Source organism: Schistocerca cancellata, chromosome 11 (genome assembly GCF_023864275.1).
Source record: "Schistocerca cancellata isolate TAMUIC-IGC-003103 chromosome 11, iqSchCanc2.1, whole genome shotgun sequence".
Taxonomy (NCBI): Eukaryota; Metazoa; Arthropoda; class Insecta; order Orthoptera; family Acrididae; genus Schistocerca; species Schistocerca cancellata.
In genome coordinates, this window is record NC_064636.1 from 158,250,502 (window position 1) to 158,275,726 (window position 25,225).

At 39.9% G+C, this 25,225-nt stretch overlaps 1 protein-coding gene across 1 annotated transcript in view; it reads right to left on the minus strand.

Moving 5' to 3' along the window:
- Positions 1-3,980: 3,980 nt before the first annotated feature.
- LOC126108391 (uncharacterized) overlaps positions 3,981-25,225 on the minus strand; it is a 139,871-nt gene continuing 118,626 nt past the window's right edge. The window contains exons 6-7 of the mRNA XM_049913602.1: positions 6,918-7,116; positions 3,981-4,001 (exon numbers count right to left, since the gene is read on the minus strand). Coding sequence (XP_049769559.1) covers positions 3,981-4,001; positions 6,918-7,116 — 220 coding nt within the window. The remainder of the gene's footprint in view (positions 4,002-6,917; positions 7,117-25,225) is intronic.

The following is a 25,225-nucleotide window of genomic DNA, read 5'->3' on the forward strand; positions in this document are numbered from 1 at the left end:
AATCGAATAAAATGAGACATTCAACAGTACAGAACCACATTTCCCAAGCAGTTCCTAGCTGATGCACCTGGCACTACACCAAATTTCAGGTCTGTTCACTCCTTCAAGAAAAATATGAATAATGAAGTCTTTTTCCCAATAAGGCCACCACCAATGTTATCAAATACATTCATACTCTAATTTAACACTCAATAACCCACAATTTTGTACATTTGTCCCTCCAGTGACACTTAGGCTCTGCTATTTTGATGATGTGAATGCCAACTCATCTGATGATCTCCATTCCGTTTATGGAACGATTTAGAATGCTTCATGTAATCTGTTCAGCTGCTCTGTGCTTCCCCATCTGTCACTAACCAAAAGAGCCATGTATCTGGATAGGCATACATTACTGATACAGGTTACTTTTGTGACCCTTTCATTTGCACTAATACATACCACGTTATGGCTCTGAGCACTACGGGACTTAACTGCTGTGGTCATCAGTCACCACGTTATGCATTCACATGTAGTACACTATAAATAGCTATACAGTTGGACACACCCCAGTGCCTTACACACCCAAAAAGCTAATGTAATACTTGCCAGCACTGCATCACTGAGAAAAACTTTAAATGTTTTGCCTCTTTAAATTCATTTACTTACCTGACTTATCTATAGGCGTTTCTGCTCATTTCATATTCCTTTACCACCTTTGCTTTGGCATACTTTTATAGCAGCAGAATTAAATTCTATGGCTTCATGACACAAATGTTGTATGGCAACAGCACACTCACTTCTATTCCTACCACTCGTATGTTCATTACACCTTGATAGGCTGATGAGATGACGAAAAACGTCTGATTCACCAAGCAACAAGCTCCTGCCCTTCCTTTTGCATCCCTTTATGATTAAATCTAAGTTGCCATAGTTGTAGTGCATGATGTCACCTCTTTTCCTGTTAATGTATTTCTGTTTTTCACTTTATACTATCATGTTCTGCCATCTGTTTTTATCACCTAATTTAATTAGGACTGGCATGGACCAGTTAAGTCCCTCAACAGTCGCAAGACCATAATCGTTTTACAAAATTTACTATTGTGAACACCTGTTTTCAGTTCATTGGGAGTTACAAAAAGGTATGGTCAAACTTTCAGGAAGCATTCCTCACACACAAATAAAGAAAAGATGTTATGTGGACATGTGTCCGGAAACGCTAAATTTCCATGTTATAGTTCATTTTAGTTTCGTCAGTATGTACTGTACTTCCTTGATTCACCGCCAGTTGGCCCAATTGAAGGAAGGTAATGTTGACTTCGGTGCTTGTGTTGACATGCGACTCATTGCTCTACAGTACTAGCATCAAGCACATCGGTACGTAGCATCAACAGGTTAGTGTTCAGGTTAGTGTTCATCACGAACGTCGTTTTGCACTCAGTGCAATGTTAACAAATTCGGAGTTGGCAGATGCCCATTTGATGTAGGGATTAGCATGGGGCAATAACCATGCTGCGGTACGTTTGTATTGAGACAGATTCCCAGAACGGAGGTGTCCCAGCAGGTAGACGTTTGAAGCAATTGATCGGCGTCTTAGGCAGCACTGAACATTCCAGCCTATGACTCGCGATTGGGGAAGACCTACAACGACGAGGACACCTGCAATGGACGAGGCAATTCTTTGTGCAGTTGACGATAACCCTAATGTCAGCGTAAGAGAAGTTGCTGCTGTACAAGGTTACGTTGACCACGTCACTGTATGGAGAGTGCTACGGGAGAACCAGTTGTTTCCGTACCATGTACAGTGTGTGCAGGCACTATCAGCAGCTGATTGGCCTCCACGCGTACACTTCTGTGAATGGTTCATCCAACAATGTGTCAATCCTCATTTCAGTGCAAATGTCCTCCTTACGGATGAGGCTTCATTCCAATGTGATCAAATTGTAAATGTTCACAATCAACAAGTGTGGGCTGTCGAGAATCCGCACACAATTGTGCAATCACGTCATCAACACAGATTTTCTGTGAACTTTTGGGCAGGCATTGTTGGTGATGTCTTGATTGGGCCCCACGTTCTTCCACCTACGCTCAGTAGAGCACGTTATCACGATTTCATACGGGATACTCTACCTGTGCCGCTAGAACATGTCCCTTTACAAGTATGACACAACATGTGGTTCATGCACGATGGAGCTCCTGCACATTTCAGTCGAAGTGTTCGTACACTTCTCAACAACAGATTCGGTGACCAATGGATTGGTAGATGCGGACCAATTCCATGGCCTCCACGCTCTCCTGACCTCAACCCTCTTGACTTTCATTTATGGGGGCATTTGAAAGCTCTTGTCTACAAAACCCCACTACCAAATGTAGAGACTCTTCGTGCTAGCATTGTGGACGGCTGTGATACAATACGCTATTCTCCAGGGCTGCATCAGCGCATCAGGGATTCCATGCGACGGAGGGTGGATGCATGTATCCTCGCTAATGGAGGACATTTTGAACATTTCCTGTAACAAAGTGTTTGAAGTCACGCTGGTACGTTCTGTTGCTGTGTGTTTCCATTCCATGATTAATGTGATTTGAAGAGAAGTAATAAAATGAGTTCTTTCATGGAAAGTAATCGTTTCCGGACACATGTCCACATAACATATTTTCTTTCTTTGTGTGTGAGGGATGTTTCCTGAAAGTTTGGCCATACCTTTTTGTAACACCCTGTATAGGGTATCCTGTGTGGTGCACAACACGCCAGTTTGCTTGAGCCACCATGAGCTTGGACAGTTGGTCATGATTCCTTTCGTAGTTCACCTCCGATACTTATTGCACCTTCCATTATATTTTAATGCATTATATAAATGTAACAAATCTCTCTACTTTAATATCGATACAGGCAATTGAAGCTGGTTTGGCCATTCTCCTAACAGCAAAGTTCTCTATTCTTTCCCATAGCTCACAAAGGAAGTTATCACTACTGGGTAGGTCTCCTATTTTGACAACTTTGTCCTAAATCTAACATCTCCATATTCATGCCAGTTTACATAATGGACACTTCCAAAATGTGGTTTCATTCTCATTAGATTTCCAGAAAAGTGGGGATAGAAACTCGCATTTGGTTTACCAACAAAGTTCAGAATTAGCATAACTACAGTAAGCCATACACATCAGCCAACCATTGACCTAATTCTGCAAAATACCAGGCCATGACGTCTTCTGCTCTTTCAAAAAGCATCCCAAACACAACTGGCTGTGAATTCAGTCCTCTCTACGTTCAGCCTTACTCAACATAAATTATCACTATTTTTTAGAAAGAATAATAAACTTTTAAACTTGTGCAAAGTTTCAAGACAACTAGCACCTGTGAACATACTATAAATACTGCTGATCAATCATCTTGACTGCAGAAGCATCGAACCTTGGTCCCTGTTGCAATTGTCTCCACATAAGTGCTAACTTTTGCAGCATTCAAACAGAAACGACCAGACAATATGTACTACCATCATTGTCTCTTCACACATTTAATTTTCCTTCACTGCATTACAGACACTGTTCATCCTGTGGACAACTAGTCACAGTACCATTCCACCATGCTATACAACTTTGGTTTAATGGGAGTGCAACTGTGCTGAAAACAAATGTGGTACCCCTGATCATACTGATGCTGATAGCTGTTATAAAGCTCCCCAGCAAGCTTGATTCGTTGTTACGCAGTGTCATGAAATCCTAGTATGCTAGTATGTGCGGCTCACTCACACTGAGGATAACCTTTTTGCTACCAACTGACAAATCCATAATATAGTCACTGTGCCAATACGGCAATATTAGGGACTTAAAAACGCGATCCAGCGTGACTTAATAACTATACACAGGGAACTGTGCAAACTGACTGCTGCTTTGGAAGTAACCAAAGCTTCACAGATTTTTTTGTACAGCAGCCATGCAACAGTTGCATGTTAACACCTTGCTCCTACCATTCAGCCAAACTGCAACAGAGACTCAGCCCTAACTTAGTGCCAGCGGAAACCTTCCTGAAAACCATAACTAGTAATTCATTTCATGCATCAGTACACAAGAAAACGACCAACTCCATGTAGGAATCAACCTTCCTGTATTATTGCACTGCTGCTATTGTAAAACTGTCAAGATCGATAGATGTGTTAACTGTGCAGCTATCCCTGTCAATAATCTGCACCAGTTGCAAATCTTAGTGTTATCGCCTTCTCTTTCCCTGTCGCCTGTGTAGCTGCTTATGAATGTAATATTTGGCAACGGATATCCTGATTGTTTACAAGGGTTGTAAATCACACTGTCATGTAGTTCGAATTTCAACTGTGCATTCACACTAATTATTACAAGTATCCTACTTTATTACCCTCACTACTGTCGCAAATTGCGAAATTGCATTTAGAGGAAACCAAAGAATTCCCTTGCTCTTGCACTGTTGTTGCAATGCACAAACCTTTATTTATGCCCACTGCGAACAAATTACAGTATTTGGTAGTACAGCCAACTATTGTAGCAGTTCTCTGCTCTGGCCATACAATTACGCATCTGACTTATTGAGTTTCTCTAACAGCAGACTTTTATTCAACTTTCTTATTATAATGTATCACACCCACCATTAGGTTATCTGTTCATTTAACTTACACACACAATAGCTTTGAACTTTTCTGTTAATTTCCCTGAAACACCTTTTATGCTGGCACCCAACCGACAGACTGCCTATACTAGCAAAGAATCAAAGACTCGCCTTCAGCAAACCATTGATGAATACTAGCTTGGGAAAATTGCAAGTTACCATTGACCACGACACTGCACACATCACTGAGTGGAGTAAGCTGGAATACCTACATTGAGTGGTTGCGTTGGTGTCATCACTCTCCCAGTCACTGTAGTTGTCCTCAGATTTGTTATATGATCATATGTAATCAATGATATTGTGAATTATTGAGTTCATCAAAACCAGTGGTGCATGAGCAGCAGCTGTTGGGTAATTTTATACTTAAGTGGATTTTGGATCCCGGCACAATTCAGTCACGACTCTCGTTTACGACTAAGCATTAGGAGATTGGACGCTAATTTGTATTAGTTTGTCTACATTGTATAATTTTGTCATTTTTCTTATTTTTCAAAATGGGAGAGCGTTACTTTCCACTTAGATAAGGACAAAACCAATGAGGTAGGATTTAACAATCAGTACCAATTAAGTACATGAAATAAGATTTAATAAAACATCTGGTGCAACATACTTCCAGAAACATGTAAACAACTTGTCAAGTCCCTATCATGTAGAACTGTCTACGCATCGTGTTCCAAACATGGACAATCGTGCTATTAAGCAGGTTGTTATATTTGTTGTTACATTTACTAATGCAGGATTAGTACTAACAGAACAAATGTATACACTATTATTGATACACAGAGCAAATCTCTTTAGAAAACATACCTGAGTAAAATAATTGCCATAATCATGTTTCTCCAGTGTTGAGTTTACTAGCCTGAGTGAAGGAACTGCCATAATATATGGGTACCCAATTGCTGACATTGTTTGTAAAATGCAGAGTTAAAGTAATACATGATGACTATGTTAGGGATAATAATCAGAAAGTCATGACATTTCCTTGGCCTTATACTGAATATTGCATGCTACTTATAATTACTGACGAAGGTAAGGATTTATCACAATTCAGAATCCTCTTGTCTCAAGATCGATAGGAAAAAATAGCAGTGTTAATGACAGAAACATATTTGATTCACGTTTGAGGCATATCTAGCAATACAATTTCTTGACATTTCAAGCTGCAGATAGGGATTTTTATATTGCCATTTTATCTGCTACCACTCTAAAGTACACATAATTACACATTTTTTCACAATTCTGCCACACTCTACTGTTATTTCACAGCCATTACCATTTATTGTCTCCCTGCTACATCCATTATTTTAGAGGCCTTGAGAGCACCATCCAGGGATACCTATTTGCTTAAACTAACACCTACTTGTTTCTTTCTCAAGTGGAGTAATGCATGCGTCTTGAGAGCACTCAATTGAGTGAAACTTCTGTCACAGATTACACATTTATGAGGCTTTCTTCCAGTGTGAATTAATACATGCCTATTGAGAGTGCCTGACATAGCAAAAGATTTCCCACAAATCACACATTTGTGAGGTTTCTTTCCAGTGTGAATTAATGTGTGTTTCTTGAGATTGCCTGATGTAGCAAAAGATTTCCCACAAATAACACATTTGTTAGGTTTCTGTCCAGTGTGAATGAAAGCATGTGCCTTGAGACTGCCTGATGTAGCAAAAGATTTCCCACAGATGTCACATTTGTGAGGTTTCTTTCCAGTGTGAATTAATATATGAGTCTTCAGATGACCTGACTGGGCAAACGATTTGTCACAAATATCACATTTGTGAGGTCTTTTCCCGGTGTGTATCAGTGCATGCCTCTTGAGATCACATGACCTAGCAAACAATTTGCCACAAATATCACATTTGTGGGTTCTGTTTGCAGTAAGTGGATCAGCCTGGGGAGTGACATTAAGAACTGTAGATGAAGCTCCATAATCATTTGATTTCTCCGTATCATTTCTCATATGTGTGTAACGCCTTTCATTAGAGGACTTCTTTGAAGCTTTCAAAGTTTCCTTACACGAAGACTGCTCATTGTGTTCTGTAACAGAAACTTCTGGCTCACTATCCAAGAAGATACTGCTTTGATGATGATCACTATCGCCATATTTTTCATGGTTGCTAGCAGGTAAGACAGAATTCTCACTCATTCTCAGATGTTTTTTCCAACTAACATTACTGTGAAATACCTCACCACACCACTTACAAACATACAAAGGTGGTTGCGTAACATCAATGTGCATAAACACATGCATTATGAGTCTGTATTTGGAAGGAAAGCTTTGTAGGCAGAAATTACAGCTATATACATGAAATTCCTTTTCCCTTGTACTACAGTGATATCGGGTAGCATCTGAGCACTCCTTATCAATAATCACATCTTCTGTATTGGGACCCAACTCGTCTGTTGACGTCTTCATGTCTATCACCAACTTATCCTGGACTAGCCCATGGTGATAAGTTTCCTCACATAATATGCCACAGCTCCCACCAGTACTCTGAGTCAATCTGAACAGTAAGGGGAAGAATGTTAAATACTGATATACAAACAGGAAAGAAACAATATTTGAGTGTCCATAAAACAAGTACTATAGGCCGCAATTCATAAAAGTGTATAAGAAATTACATATTCAGTAACTGTTAGTAATTTAAAATTACAATATTCACCAGAAGGAAGGAAATGATCATGTAAACGTGGTTTAAAACGAAAATAACCAGACGAAATTCTCGTTATTCAGGAGTTTTAAAGTAATATAACTATGGGTGAGAGAAGAGCTATAAAACTCCTGAATGACGACGAGAGTATTTTGGTTCTCCCAGCTGACAAAGGAAGCGCAACGGTGGTTATGGATGTGGCCGACTATCAGAGAAAAATTACTGATCTACTGGATCCGCAAGCATATAGGAAGCTGAATAAGGACCCCACTAACAACTGTGTCGCGGTTAATAAAAAGTCCTCCATTGAAGAGAGTGTACAGAAAGGTCTCTGCAATTCGATTGCGCTACCACCGAGGCTTTATGGATTGCCCAAAATTCATAAAGAAAATGTGGCGGTAAGACCGATATTAAGTGCCATTGGTTCGCCCACCTACTCGTTAGCCAAGTTTTTGACTACGCTGTTAAAACCACATGTGGGCCGTTCGGACTCTTTATATAAAGAATTCGACACATTTCATCAGCAGATTGAACGGCATAGTGGCCCAGCCGGAGGACATATTGGTCAGCTTCGATGTGATATAGCTGTTTACCATGGTTCCACTTAATGATGTATTGGAACAGCTGGATCGAATTTTTCCTGGCGATATTTTAGAACTGTTTGAGTGTTGTTTGACGACCACATACTTCAAGTGGAATGAACAGTTTTATGAGCAAATGGATGGCGTGGCTATGGGAAGCCCCCTAAGTCCCGTAATTGCAAACTTCTTTATGGAGAAATTCGAAGAACAGGCCTTAGGTACTGCCAGCAAGAAACCAAATGTATGGTTCCGATACGTGGATGACACGTTTGTGCTGTGGAGACATGGTAGGGAGGAACTAAGCCGGTTCCACGAACATCTCAACAGTATAAACTCGAGAATTCAGTTAACAATGGAGGAGGAGGTAGACGGCAAATTACATTTCCTCGATGTACTTGTTTTTAGAAACGAAAATGGTAGTTTGGGCCACTCAGTGTACCGCAAACCCACGCACACGGACCGTTATTTGCACCAGGATTCGAACCACCACCCACAAAAGAAGCGGGGTGTTATCAAGACGTTAGCGGACAGAGCTAGAAATATTTGTGAACCTGAGTTGCTCGACGCTGAGATGGAACATCTCCACAATGCACTAATGAAGAACGGATATTCGTCCGCCGATATAAAACGTGCGTTGAGGCAGCCACGCAGAAATCATACTGACGTACAGGCTACTGCAAAATCTAAGGTTTTCCTGCCGTTTGTTAAAACTGTAACGGAAAGAATAGGGAGGATCTTGACGAAGCGGAATATTACCGTAATTTACAAGCCCACCAGGAAGATACAGGAATACCTTAAGCCTGCCAAGGACGCTCGCAAACCATTGGAAAAAGCTGGAGTGTATAGGATCCCATGCAGCTGTGGTGATGTTTATGTGGGTACCACTAAAAGAACTGTTTCTAAACGTTTGGAAGAGCACAAGGGAAATTGTAGAAGAAGAGAAACGGAACGATCAGCTGTTGCGGAGCATGCTTTCTAGCCAGGGAACCAAAATATTCGTTTCGAGGAGACGCAAGTACTAGCGGCCACGAGCAGATATTACGAAAGGCTCTACAGGGAGGCAATCGAAATCGCTAAACACCCAAATAATTTCAACCGAAAGGAGGAGGGCGTGAAATTAAACGGTTTATGGATGCCGGTGTTAAAGAAGACGTGTACCACTCGTCCACTACTGGGTGATGGCAACGGCGATCGACGGCGACGGACAGCGGCCAATTGCACTGACGTTTTCGAAACACGTGACGTCACGCCGCGGCGGGGGAGCGCGCGGACACGGAATTTAGCGGCAGTCAGTAGCGAGCCAGTGGGTGTGCTGGACCTTCCATCGAGCTACAGACTCCCTTGAAGATGTCTCCCGCAGTCGGAGACGAAACGTTGGGAATCACCACGGAATTCATCAACCGACCACGGCATAACAACCTGGATAATTATAATGGACTAGCAAAAATCGAAGCATTTTTGAAAATTCTTTGATGTGTGGAAACATATGCACTAGATAATTTCGTATCACAAAAGTATGAACACGAATTCCACCAATTACATCATGGTAGCTTCCAAAGCACTGAAATAAAGATTGTTACGTGCTTTTGTCGACCAAGCATAGCTCGTGTCACATGATCTCGCCAGCCAATGACAGCAGATATTCAGAGCATAGGAAACGTTATGTAGTCAGCCAGTAACAACAAGAATGTTACGCTGTGCAAACACACAAATAGGAAAAGTTAATGGTTTAAATTAATATACATCAGTACACCCACAATAAAAGCAAAGTTTTCATACATAATTTTGACTTTCGAAAAATTTTTGCTGATTTTCCGAGAGTATGGTTACAAGAGCACCAGCTTCAATTGCAGCAGCTTAATATTTCTGACGAGCACGATAATAAATTTCACTTATGTGCACCGGACACTTCATTCCTTACGTGTTCTGTAGAGCACTTTGATTTTTTTTACATAGATCGCTGAAGAACTAACTTCACACTTGTTTTTGAAAGGCAACTATACTTTTTGCCAGCATTATTGCATAATCTGTAATCAGTGAAAGAACTAAAATAAATATGAAAGACTAAACTCGAAACCTTGTTATCGTTTGTGTATTACCTTTTCAAGATATGTGAAATGCAAATGTGCAGTCAAAATTTAGAATTATGTCATGGTCTTCTGGGCCCAGAATTTTTCCATATGGCTGGACAGGAGCGTTAAGTTTTGAATTAGAATCTATTGATTTAAGAAATTCATCACACGTTCTCACACATCACATCCTGCATAAAATGAAATTTACTTTGAAATTAACGCTTCTGAAACCAACATTCGCAATATTTCCCCTCCAGTTGTAAATGTAAGCAATTATGACATCACTAATCAAAATGAGCCCAGGAATGAGACTCATTGAAAGCAGTTCGTTGTTACAAAGAATTGCAGAATGTTTAACACTGTTGTCAGCAGGTGCTTGTGTGTGCACGGGTTGTTGTTGTGAATGGCGCATTTTCTTTGCAACAAGAGATTTATTTTGGTGATATTTCCCCGATTTTGTTTTATTGCTGCAGTATTATTCTGCAGTGGTGGGCTACAGTAAAATTTTTAATTAGTATATCAGTTCTTAGGAATCAACATTACAAAAATTTTACTGAAAAACAAAATAATAAAAATTACTGGATATCTAAAAAATCCCTCGTCCAGATCTGAACAGACTTCAGTCCTTTTTGCATGGATATATTAAACACAAGGTGTACAGCAGTAACCCCAAAACCATTTCTGAGCTGGAAACATATGTTCAGGTGGTCATCGACGATACTGATGTTCCAATACTTCAGTGGGTCTTGCAGAATTTTGCTATCTGGCTGTGCCACATCATCGCCAATGATGGCAGCCATATCGAACATGTCATAACCTAAATCTGGACATCTGTAGAGAAGTTTACATTTTGAATAAATGTCTGTGAACGCTGTAGTTTGCAACTAATTTACGATTTTTTTTCATATAGTTCAATAACTGTCACCTTGTATGTTTGCTAAGTTACAGACTGGGCACTGGGCTATGGGCTACATATCCCTCGCTGTTACCTGTGTTTTGATGGAGTAATTCAATTACGTATGTTGGTGTGACTTTCTGTCCAAGTGAGGTTATTATTTCTTTTGTTATAATGCATAGGAAGGTGAAATCACTGTTAATGTTCAACATCCTTCCCCACAGTATCACTCCCTCCTTGACACTCTGATTCTTTTATGGAAACAATTTGTGGTCAAGAGAAAATTTAAGGGACCACTGAAGCTTTCACCTTTTCCTGATCTTTGTTTACTGGACAATGTACATCATTAATGTACATAGACTTTAGAACCATTTAGTCTGAATGTCTAATAAAATATATTTACTTTATGATTGATCAAAATGTTTGTGGGTACTCATTTTACTGGTTAGTAGTAATAACTGCTTATGGTGTTACACATTGTGTCAATGATGAACTGCAAATTGTAGTTTAAGAAGGAAACAATGAAATGGTCTTACACCCAAATTTCCAAGTCGGCAGGTTAATGCATAATATTCTATCCCACTGATTTCTGAACTCAGTCTTCAAAAAATATTTGCATGTCTGGTACCTATGTAGGTACATTTCTTATACACCTGCTGTCAGATAGGGCACGTTACACAGCAGAGAGGTCTAGTGAATCCTTTTAGATATTACTCAGAAGACTGAAGCTTTCACGATCTACAGATGGCAAGTGCTGACTATCAACTTTAGAGTCCTCTAAACACAACTAATAAGACCATTCCAGACTTAATTAATCACACTGGTTTGTAGAGCAGGCAACCACAGCCAAACTTCGACAATTTTTCAAAGAAAATTCCGCACTGGCTGTATGAATAATTTTTATTAAATTTGTGACTGGTTTCGCACCAGTTATTGGTGCATCCTCAGGCAATCTGTACAAAAAATAATATATTATGAGCTCATATAAACTATTTGATCCCCCAATTCTGAAGTGTCCATTAAACTTTTAAATAGCCAGTTTTTTGAATGAAACAACAAAGTACTCACATACACTATTTATAACATAGTAACGTTGAACATTGCCCTATAGCCACTGCCCACCACTCACATCCAATATACTGTCATCTGGTGAAAGCAGTAGTTAAAACTTGAAAATATTTTTAAAATGGCTCTGAGCACTATGGGACTCAACATCTTAGGTCATAAGTCCCCTAGAACTTAGAACTACTTAAACCTAACTAACCTAAGGACATCACACACACCCATGCCCGAGGCAGGATTCGAACCTGCGACCGTAGCAGCCCCGCGGTTCCGGACTGCAGCGCCAGAACCGCACGGCTACTGCGGCTGGCTAAATATTTTTTATTTTTTTTTAAATGATGGGAGCGGCAATGACCTAGAAAATAAAATATGCACTGCTCAAATGTTGCAGTGGCGTACAGGTAGTTAGTGCATTGCAATGATCATAGTGTACAGAGCAGGGCGAAACCTTTTGAATCCAGGCAGGAAGTCACGCAGTTTCTTGCAGTCTGTCACCTAGATAAACCATATGCTAACCCACTTTTCAACATGATTTTGCTTGCAGCTGGTAAGATACAAATTATAGTAACTATAGAGTAATGTACAGTCCTTGCCTAGTTTCATGATATTACACTACACTGTGTTACATTAACACCTGATCCACAGATCATGAATATGACATTTTGTGATGTGGAATTTGTCAGTTTAACATTAGGTTTCTTAACACAATGCAATTTTATTTACAATAAGTATTTCATATTTAAAGACTCATCTACTGAGGAGACAATGTCATCATTCATAAATTCTTTTGATTTGTTCTTAGATGCTGGTTGGCTATTTGGTAGACGTTCAAAGATTTTTGTGGCAGCATAATTCACCTCTTCCTGTGCCAAAGTCACATTTAGCCCACTGCACTTTGCTGTTATCTTTGAACTGTGATTCGTCATTAATAACAAATTTAGTAAGTGAATGTACATATTGTGAAAGTACTGTGAATATCCCAAGTTCCTTAAATAAGTGTCTACAAGGTTATCTTGGGTGCTCTCCAACTACTAATCTGCTTTTGTGCAATGAGTACTTTTCCTCTTAATGATGAGTTTTCCCAAAACTTGATGCTATATGAGAGCAGTGAATGAAAATAGGCATATCGACAATGCCAGTTACAACTCCAGAATAAAGGAGAAATTTCCTAGTTAAAGAACAAAGGAGGAGGAAATTACACATGAGCTTGAAGAGAAAAGTAAATTTAATGCTGCTATACTAAGGTGGAGATACTGGAGGTTGTCAGGTGTCATTGCCATCTTTATAATCGATATGAACTTCACAGCTTGGCAACAGAAATGGAACACACAATTGTGAGACTGCCCTATTTGTGCAGAAAAGGTGGACATGGTATCATTGAACGGAAGGGAGGGGGAATGAAGAGGCAAGGGGAGTGGAGGGGGAAGAAAAGCAGAGGAGAAAGGGAGTGGAATGGAGAGGCAAGAGGGAGGGGACTGTGTGAGTAGAGGGGAGTGGGCAAGTAGAGGTCATAGAGGGGACTCTATACGTTAAAATTAAAGACAGTATACTGATATGTTTGTCACCAAATTTTGCAATAACCCTAATCGCTTAAATTGCTGAACTGAAATGTTTCATCAGCTCATCGATGTGCTCCTTCAAATTAATTTCTCATCAATGCACTCACCCAGAAATTTCGAATATTCTGCTTAGCAACAGATTTGTGATCAAAATCTATATTTAATAAATGGTATTATGCTATTTACTGCACAGAACAGTATATACTGTGTTTTCTCAAAATTTATTGTGAGACTATCTGCAGACAACAACTTCATAATTTCCTGAAAGAAATAATTCACAATTTCCTCAGCTAATTCATGTTTCTTGGGTGTGATTACAGTATCATCAGAAAAATAACTAGATTTGCATCTTCATGAATATAGAGTGTGAAGTCGTTAATATACTGTATATTAAGAAAAATTGGGGAACAAAACTGAACACCATTCTTGATACTTCCCCAGTTACAGTTGCACACTATCTACTGTTAATTTCAACCTTTTGCATTCTTCCACTTAAATATGAATTTCTCTGAGTGCTGCTTTCCTGTACTACCTACGCAGCAAAATCAATAACCAATGTCACATTGACAGAAGTCATACTTCAAAGTCTATCAGATTCTTTCAGAATATCTGCATTGAAAACCCCACAAACAATAACGTGCTTCTCTCTGACTGCCAGGTTGCATAATAAAGAATCCAAGTACTTCAGAAACCACTGGAAATTTCCCAATGGGGACCTATACACAGCTACAATCATTTAGTTTAAGCGCACAGGCACGTTTCTGTATGTTGCTCTACACAATATTTCTTTTTGTTTCAAAATTTCTCATACTGTCTTTAATTTTAACGTATGGAGTCCCCTCTATGACCTCTAGTTGCCCACTCCCCTCTACTCACGCAGTCCCCTCCCTCTTGCCTCTCCATTCCACTCCCTTTCTCCTCTGCTTTTCTTCCCCCTCCTCTCCCCTTGCCTCTTCATTCCCCCTCCCTTCCGCTCAATGATACCATGTCCACCTTTTCTGCACAAATAGGGCAGTCTCACAATCGTGTGTTCCATTTCTGTTGCCAAGCTGCGAATTTCATATCGATTATAAAGATGGCAATGACACCTGACAAACTCCAGTATCTACACCTTAGTATAGCAGCATTAAATTTACTTTTCTCTTCAAGCTAATGTGTAATTTCCTCCTCTTTTGTTCTTTAACTAGGAAGTTTCTCCTTTATTCTGGAATTGTAACTGGCATTGTCGATAACAATCGGACAGTCCTCATTGAATACACTCAATAAAGGTAAACACAAGGGTTCAAATACGCCACTGCTAAGTTCTTCATGATAATCATTGGTTTTGGGGCATGTAAATAATAGCTTTTGGTAAAGCCATGTTCAGATCATCCTGCATGACTGTTTGCGTGATTCATTTGCCATACAGTACTTTCATCCTATTATAGCTTTTTGAACTCTGTCATATGTTTAGTGCATTATTTTGATTGAGCTACGTCTGACCAAAATAAATAATATGGTAACGATTATTTCCTTTCCTGATGCTGTAAATTTATCTCACGGAAGTAGTAATATTTACTACACTATCAGAACCTTTATTGGGGTGCATCTTTCGTCATACCATTTGTTGTATGTGTATCCCAAAGGTTTCAGGATTCTTCCTCTTGATTGGTGACCCCCTGTGAAAGGTATCTTACAATTTAAAACATCTACATTTTTCCTTGTAGGATACTCGCCATGGTCAAGAAATTTCAATATAGTACAATGACGAACATCTTTCTACACATCTTCGAAATCACTTTCCTTGACACAGGTTTCCATCGACTGCACTTCTGCAAATATTCTCAGTAAAGTTCAGAGCTGTAAGATTTCCTCTCTGTTCGCTTTGTCTTTAAGGTCATAAAGAAATCCGTTTACCTAGTATAACACTATGTGCTGGCTCTGTGTGTTTTGGAACGAAGTCATCTTAACTCAGAAATAAAAATTGCCATACTAATCAATGAAAATCACTGCTCTCTTAGCAAACATTGCTTCTTTCAGGGAGCACAAGTGTATGTTGGATAGAGAGTGTAAAAAAAAAAATTGCACAGCCATGCCAACAGCAGCATGGATTAAGCACAGCATTACCATATGACTGTCTGTCTGGTACTCATTGCTTAATATGCTATTTGGAAGGCACCTATAGTGGAAATGACACTGTGGCAAAAGTATGAGCTTAGAGACATGGACCAAGCCAAAAAATTGGCCAAAGGGTGCTCATTGACATTCAAAAACTGGAGGGAAGATGAAGGCTGTGAAAACTGGCATAATCCTCTGAACCACCATTGTTGCTACCTGATGTAGAGAAACACAAACTTTATGCAAGGAAGCAATCGTTTTTTACTTCAGAAGTTACAGGCGACAAGATTCTGCAAGCCCAGTGCATGTCTTAGCATAGTGACAGAGAATGTAGGATCACTGTGCAAGGGTTTCACTAAGCAAGACGATGTGATAATGGGTGGAACTGGAACCAGTATTGACATGGGTCAGGTCTACAATATTGAGTACAACTTACTAAAAATATGATTTGCACCCAATCTTACAAACGTAGGCTTGGCTCCTGCTTTCATGGTGTTAGGCTTGCCCCAACTGAACAGTTTTGTCAGGAAGATGCTGCTGTGGGCAGCTACTTTGTCAGGCATGCCTTTAGTTCCTATTGATACTATTAGCAGGTGGGACTTCACAAGGTGTGGCCTGCATCTCAGTAGGAAAGAAAAGGGTAAATTGGTCGTGATGATAGCAAAATTTTTAAGCGGATTTCTGAAACTCAGGGAAGTACCTCTTTTTTTAGGCTAAGATCAGCGGCCAATGATTCGACACTGAAAGAAATTAAGCTTAATGAGAATATCAGACAGGTGGTGTAATCTCCCCACGGAAAATTACCCTCTACCACGCAATAATTAATAATGGTCAATCAAATCATCCACATTTATTTACGTATGAAAAGTATCTGAGCAGATTTTCTAGTAATATATGCGCCGACAGCTCGTCGACGCCAAGGTATTTTTCGAGTACGTTTATTCTTTGGAACAACAGAGGTACACAGGTGTATGCTCCATGGTCATTATAGTTTGAGAAAGGGAGATAGAAAGAGAGAGAAAGGAACAGCTTCGGAAAGTATAGGTTGGAAGATTTTCGTATTGCAAAAGGAGATTTATTTACTCTTCTTCGCGATAAAGCGAGGCAGGAGAGTTTGTGCCGCTAGCGGGGTAGACAAAGAGAAAGAAGGACTTGTAAAAGTAAATTTCATGAGACTAAAAATCCACGGAAATGGAACATGTACGGAAATGGATTCAATATACAATTTTCCTCAGAAATAAGGTTTGTGACCATTTCATTTTAGAGTGAATGACGAATGCGTTCTCTGTCTGAATCGTTGATGATTGTCTGGGGCCTGTAATTAATTGGGAAGTTTCAGCTGTGACGAAGAGAGCCTGCAATCTCTGAGTTTTATTGAAATCGTCCAAAAAGGCTTCGTCCACATCTGAAATTTTAGATCTGTCGTAAACTGAACGAAGTGTTCAAAACGATCGACTTTTTCCCAACTGAATGCAGCGCTTAATAATAATAACGTATATGAAGATCTTTTCTAGCAAGCCAGCCGCTGAATATTAAGAAGAAGGGCTCCACCAGAGATTTTAATAGGCTGATTTCATGTAACTTAAGACTTTCAGCAAAATCGATTTAAGTAGTAAGGGCATTCATTAGAATGGCCAATCCGTGACAGGACACGTTTTTGGACGTTGTTAAAATAATTTTGTTCTTTGTTTCATGTGAACTACGACGAGACAACTTAACGTGGAAAAGAGAAGAAATACTCGCAGGCGCATTATTTCATCGACATATAAAAGCAGCACGCTGGACGCAGAAATAAGGCCAGATCTATAATTTTTTTGTAAACTTGATAGTATTGAGGAAGTAGTCGTAGATTTAAACATTTTCTAATTGTGTTCATAACAGAAGTAGTTTGATTCACTTGCCCTAGTTGCATTTACCTGTAGAAGTACCATAACAAAGTAGCTACAGAAGTATTCGTGTGAAGGGAGATATATATATATCTTGACGGTAGAACATTTATATGGTTTTAACGAGGGCAATGTTTAAGATGAGTCAATCAGAGCAGAGCAATACGCAACAGCCTTCAGCTGTGAGCACTGATGATAATGATGTAGTAAGGAGTGTTGTAGAACCGATCGCTACAGATAGCGCAATAGAACGCCCGGTAGACACGGCGGGAGATGTATCAGCCAGTACGCAACATGGATTAGACCCATTGGTCATTATCATGAGGCAGATGCAGATGTTAACGGAGAACGTGAAAAATATGAAAACTGACATTAATGCGAAATTAGCCTCAGTTACTGAAGGGCAAAACCATTTGAATACGAAATTAGCCTCAGTTACTGAAGGGCAAAACCATTTGAATACAAAATTAGCCTCAGTTACTGAAGGGCAAGAAAATTTGAAAACCGACATTAACGCGAAGTTCGCCGCAGTGAATGAAGGGCAAAATGATCTGAATGCGAAGTTAGCCTCAGTTACTGAGGGGCAAAATGATTTGAATACGAAGTTAGCATCAGTTACGGAAGGGCAGGAAAAGCTGAAAGCTGAGATTAAGCAGCAATTACACGACAGTTTTTCCGAATTAGAACAACGGATAGAGGCGAAGACAAAGGAACTTAAAGATCAGGCCGAAGAGACGGAACGAAAATTAACTGCACAAATCGAATTGGTTAAAGCTCAATGTGAGGAATCTACTCACCGCGTACGTGTAGAAATGAAGGAGTACGTGGCTATTAAGATAGATACCGTACGCGAACAGGTGGAAATGGTTCCGCAATTAGTACAAAAGCAAGATGCCATGTCGTGTGCAATTGCGCAACTTCCTGAATTGGCACGTACGCAGACGAACATAAAGGAAAGTGTGGAACATCTGACAGAACGTCAAGACGTTATAGACCACCAGATTAATGTATTAACGGGTAAATTATCCGAAATCACATTAGAAAACAAAAGGCTAATGTGTGAAAACGTTGAGCATAATGTTAAAGAAGCATTCCAGAGTCTGTGCGGCAAACAGGAAGAGAATTTGTTTGCGAAAGGACTAGAGGAAGTGCGACAGCAGTTAGGTGCTGATCTCGAGCATTGGAAACAAACGATAGCAGAGTCGATACGCGTTTCACAACAAGGCTCAGAACAAATGAATACCGGCCAGCAGCAGAAGTTGCCAGCGACTATAGAGCCAGTTTCTGCACATTCGCACACAATACCGACTTGTGTGAGTAACTCAAATATTAAATTGCCACGAGCTAGTTGTTCGCGTGAAGTTTTATCTGACGGAGATTACGAAAGCCTTTGCCATGCCGAAGAAAAAATGATAAAGCATCGGCAATTTCAGATTTTTAATACTGACAAAAGGGGGGTCCATCCGATTGTTTTTATTCGAAGTTTTAGAGGAGTTCTACCCAGAAATTGGTCGGAGTGGCAGAAGATCAGTTTCGTTACTGGGTATATACAAGGTTCGGGGGCGATATGGGCCTCGGATATGACTTCTGTTTGCTCGACCTATGACGATTTTGAGAAAGCGTTTTTAGCAAAGTTCTGGTCAGAAGGAGTACAGGAACGCCTAAGGCAAGAGGTGCTCTACCCAGAGCCTTTCTCCTTTTCGAAAGGAAGCCTTAGGAAGTATTTTGAAAAATATATAAATAAAACTAGATATTGGGACAGACCTATGCCTTTGCCAGACATAATAAACATACTTAAAGCAAGATTACCAACGAGCATCCGGAATCAATTAATTTACGGCAACGATAAAGACCTGGAGTCGTTCCTCACGACGTTAGATCATATAGATATTATAGAAGAGAACAACCAGAAAGCCCGTAAGAACAGATTCCAATATCGGGAGATAGAACCTCCGCCAAATGGTAGGCAAGGGAACGCACAGAGATCGATAAATAGTGGAGAAACCCCTCAAAATCTCAATAATAATACCGGCAATAGTCTTGCGAGGGGCTATCCAAGGAACAACAGGAATGGGAAACGATATAATCCCGTATGGGGGAACGAAAGGAATTTCAGACCACAAGCTTGGAACAATAACAGTAATAGAAAGTGGAACCAACCGGGGGGAACAAACTCAAATAACCAACATCAGTGGGGACGGACATCCGCGAATCAACCGGTAATTACCGAAGTGACGGATGAGGTCAACCACCAGGTGAATCAAAATCCAACAAACTTGTAAGGACCCACTCGTGCCCCGGAGGAGCGGTCAACAATAGGTTGAGGGGCAACAGGATATGTATACCCATGCTAACGTATAATGATGGACGATTACTGGCAGATGAATTGACCGAGGACTTAGAACCCCAAGATGAGAATAGGGAACAGGTGGCAGTAGCCGAAGTGCAAGTCATTTTGGAAACTGTACCTATAGTGGCAGTTTTTGACACAGCTGCAACCACAAATGTCATTTCGGAGGCTCTATTCAACAAGATCAGAAACATAAGACGAGTACCAATTTTTCCAGTTCAAAATTGCAAAATAATAGGCGCCGTTGGGGCTCGATCGGCGAATGTAAAAGTGCAGTCACTACTTAGTGTAGAAGTAGGAAATGTAGCAATATTAAGCACATTCCTTGTGGTGAAAAATTTGGTGGTAGACTGCATTATCGGAGTCGACAGCCTGCGTCAGTACGGATGCAGAATAGATTTTAAAACAGGAAAAATTTGGTTAGATGTAAATAAACAAGAAATTGAATTGGACTTGTTGGAAAAAGAAAGCCTTACCAGAAAATATAATAGTCGGATCAGTGTGCAAGTAATCAGGACTGCACGAAATTCTAAACAGCACGTGAATAATGAGTTCAAAGTCAAAGGAGATTTCGGTCAATTAGTGGATGAGAAGTTAAATGAATCCGACTGCATCACGGAAGATCAGAAGAAGCAGCTCAAAGGGTTATTATCAGCGTATGAAAACGTGTTTGATGAAAGGCCAGGAGTGATTAAAGAATACATATGCCATCTCTACGTTAAGCCGCACGAAACGTATTGTAGAACTTTCTATCCTGTTCCCTGGAGGTTAAAGGCTCAAGTTCAAAAGGAAATAGATCGCATGTTGAAATGGGGTTTGATCGAACCCTCTACAAGCCCATACTGCTCCCCATTGTTGATTGTGCCAAAAGCAAATGGAACTGTGAGACTGGTACTCGACGCCAGGGAAATAAATAAAATTATAATTCCAGTGAGGACACACCCGGAAAACTTAGACGAACTGATACAACGGTTCCAGGATGTCCAATATTTGACGAGCATCGATTTGCGGAGTTCTTATTGGCAAGTCAAGCTGGATGAGGTATCGAGGAAATATACAGCTTTCATTTATGCAGGAAGAAGTTACCAATTTACTGTAGTTCCTTTCGGACTCAACATTAGTGCTGGAATTTTTATAGCAGCGCTAGATTACGCATTAGGCCCAGAACTAAGAAGCAGGATAACAGTATTTGTTGATGATATGCTTATTGCATCGAAGACCTGGGAAGAGCATATTACTTTACTGAGGCGGGTGTTGGACGTTTTCAAAACCATGGGAATACTGCTAACCTACAGAAATCACATTTTGCACTAAATAGAATCAAGTTCCTGGGGCATATAATTGACGAAAAGGGAATTTTACCGACCAAGGAGAAGCTAATGGCGATTAGTAAGTTTCCAACACCAAGAAATAGGAGGCAATTAAAAGGGTTTTTGGGTCTTGCATCATTTTTTAGAAGATTTATCACGAATCAGGCCATGAATGCAGCAGCACTGAATAGTTTGCTGAAGAAGGATGTGCCCTGGCTCTGGACATTAGAGTGTCAAGAAGTATTCGAAGAGATAAAGAAGCAATTAGTAAATGCACCGCTTTTGTACCATCCGGACATGCAAGAGGAATTCTATTTGTCAACAGATTCGTCAAATGTGGGTCTTGGAGCGTGCCTCTTCCAAGTACGCAAGATAAATGGACAGCTTAACTTTTGTCCGATTGCGTTTGCTAGTCGGGTTTTGTCCAACTGTGAACGAACGTACACGACAACAGAATTGGAGGCTCTTGCGGTCGTCTGGGGATTTAAAAAATTTCACTATTACTTATATGGGTCGAAGACTATCGTATATTGCGATCACCAATCATTAACGTTTTTACAAACGTGTAAACTGTTACACCCCAGACTGGCTAGATGGACTCTCGCTCTGCAACAATACCAGTTTAAGATCGTACATGTCTCAGGGCAGCAAAACATTATTGCGGACGCTCTATCAAGGTCACCGCAGGGTTTAACCAAAGAGATTGAAGTAAATAATTCCTCAGAATCCCCGATATTGCTACTGCAGGAAAATCCATATAAGACGTACTACATCAATTTGTGTGTGCATATGGCCCAGTTACAGAAAAAGGATGCTCAATGGGGAAGTGTCATTCAAAGGTTACAACAGCAACCTTCGGATCAGATTGCAAATTATTACAAGCTAGTAAATGGCGTATTATTTTTCCGCTGTGGAAGGCCAAACAAAGTCCGTTGGTGTGTTTGTATACCTGAGGCACAAATAGAGAAACTTGTCTGGTTCACTCATTTGACCTGGGGACATTTCGGTGCGACAAAATGTGCAGACAAGATAAGTGGGTACTGTTATTTCCCCAACATAAAGCGCAGAGTGCACGAGGTCTTAAAGAGGTGCATAATCTGCCAAAAAACAAAGCCGGATTCAAAAGGGACTAAGCACCCATTATGCTCTATAGTAGTACAAGAACCAAAAGGATTAATTTCGTGCGATCTGTGTGGACCGTTACCTACTTCAAGAGGTGGTGTTAAATATGTGTTAGCATTTCTGGACGTGTGCACGAAATACGTAAAGCTATACCCGATAAAGACGGCTACAGCAAAAGTAATTGTATTAAGATTAATAAGAGATTATCTTCCACATGTGGGTATACCGAAGGCGATCATAACTGACAATGCTAAAATATTTACGGGACTCCGGTGGAAGCAGACTTTGTCTCAAGTAGGTGTGAAACACGTACTAACATCATTTTACCACCCACAAGGTAATTTGGTGGAGAGGATTTTTAGAGAATTCAATCGATTTATGAGGACGTATTGCCATAATAAGCAAACTGCGTGGGCAAATTATGTGGAAGAGTTTGAGCAAATATACAATAACCTGCCACACTCCTCAACTGGATATACACCTCGTGAATTGATGTTCGAAGAGAAGGAGGAAAACTTCTGGACTCACCATATCCCCAAAACTCAGGAAACCGAGATGCCTTGGGAAGAAAAAATAAGACAAGCTATCATAAATATGACGAAAAAGGCTGATCAAAGAAAACAACGATATGACAAATTGATCAAGAGGGTACAGACATACCATGTCGGCGAGAAGGTACTAGTCAAACGACATACCAAATCATCCGTAATAAAGAAAAGTATAAAGAAGTGGGAGTTACTATATACTGGACCATACATTATCCTACAAATTCCGAATCCTGGAGCTTATCTGTTAGCATACCCGGGATCGAACAAAATAAAAGGGTTATTTCCTCATAACGACTTAAAAAGATATAATGAAGATTAGAAGATAGGGAGGAATGGTGTTCCGAGTGACAGAGATGAACGCTCGTAAAAAATATAACAATAAACTGTGTGTGTGTAATGTTAAAAGCCTTTAAATTGAAATAGTTAGTTAGTGACATAGAGTATAGAAGTAATGACTAATTAGTACTATTGAGGGTTGTAAAAAAGGATAGTGGAGATAGGCTTCACCTGTGGTTTAGGTGAACATAGAACTTTAGCATTGCTAATGTTATCAAGATGTAAAAAAGATCTGACTGACCTTCAAGAAGAATAAAATGTTTCCCTGCAAATGACGTTGAATAATCTAAAGAGGTTCGAGTGAAGATTTGTATATAATCTCATGTGAACGCTTAAATGTGTAAATATGTGAATTGTGGTAGTGAATCGTGAGTGACGGTTAACGCCGCAACGATTATTTCCCGCGCAAAACAGTTGACATCAGCGCGAGAATTAAAATCGATATAGACGAGACAGATATTCTTTGTAAGAGACTCGCACCAAACGCGAGGATAAATTGATTCATGTTGAACTTTAAAAGGAATAGGTGGTATAATTAGAAGCTAAGAGTTTTAATTTTTTATTGAATGATTAAAGAAAGTAGTATTCATAGATTCACTAGTAATTTAATGGTTCGTGTTCATTTGGGAATTTTGTGTGAAAAATCCATTTCCATATATGAGCATGGATGAACGCCGTATGAATCAGAGAGTAAATGAAAGAAGTGAATCCGCATTCTTCAATGCTAATAACTTCTACATTTCAGCACTCAAGTGTAGAAATATATGTATTTAGAATGAAAAGTTTTTTTTTGAGTATAGCTAAATTATATGACCTATCAAAGAAATATGGATGATGTCTTGATATAAAATGAACTACACTTTCCATTATTCGATAATTTGAATCCAAAATCTATAGTCAGTTACATGAATCCTTTAAATTACGAAGAACAAATTAGTCACAGGAAATCTGTTAAAACTTTTGGACTTATAAGCACAAGTGGGGAGGCAAAGTCAAAAGGAGTATTCAAACGAGAGTAAATCGGATGATGCTTTTGGCAACATCATTAATTAAGAGTTGAATTCCTTGAAGTACGTCGTAACAAAAAGGATCCATGAAGCCACAAGGATTTTGCTTTCAAAAAGGAGAATCTTGGACGGTGCTACCTAATCAGTTCTCTTACAGGAAGAGTTTCCCTTTTGGTCATTGCTAATCCTTTTGGAATGAATGTTGCATGTGAATTCGAGTATCCCTGTCCCTTCTACTCTTCCCATGGTGGGCCGCGTAGAAGATCAACGACAGAGGGGGCCGCATAGAAGACCGACTACAACTGTGGACGTCGGGGACATGCAAGACCCGGGGGAGTTTGGCACCGCAAGATATATTGTCCTAGAAGCAAGATTGTAAAACACAAATTCACGTTATTTATTGTAAAACGTTTTTTTTTTGCTAGAGGCACAAACTACTCTTCTCCAAATCGTGGTACTAATTAGGCCCTATCTTTCCTTTGGAGATAAATTTCAAAATTATTTTTGTTCTTCTATAGGCTTTCCTATCTTCTATGTACCGTAGGCTGGGGGTCTAAGCTTAAGAGGTTTTCCAAGGTTTCCCTGCTTAAGAAAGTTCCCGAATGGGTAGACCCTGACATACGTTCATGAAAGATCATCTTCCTTGGTTGTGCACAGCAAACATAACACCTAGATTCACGTAAAAGTAATACAGCCGCGGTACCGGTCTCTTCATTTCTTCTGTCTTCAACATTTCTTTTCTTCGTCTAGTTCAAACACAATATTCTTTTTCAGTCGGAGGACTGACAATCATCACTTCCGGGTTATCCACGCTAATAGATAGCTCGCGAAGTGTGTTCGGTGAATAAAAATTGACCTCACAAACTTCGCTCGCTGCGAGGGGCATTGTAATCTCCCCACGGAAAATTACCCTCTACCACGCAATAATTAATAATGGTCAATCAAATCATCCACATTTATTTACGTATGAAAAGTATCTGAGCAGATTTTCTAGTAATATATGCGCCGACAGCTCGTCGACGCCAAGGTATTTTTCGAGTACGTTTATTCTTTGGAACAACAGAGGTACACAGGTGTATGCTCCATGGTCATTATAGTTTGAGAAAGGGAGATAGAAAGAGAGAGAAAGGAACAGCT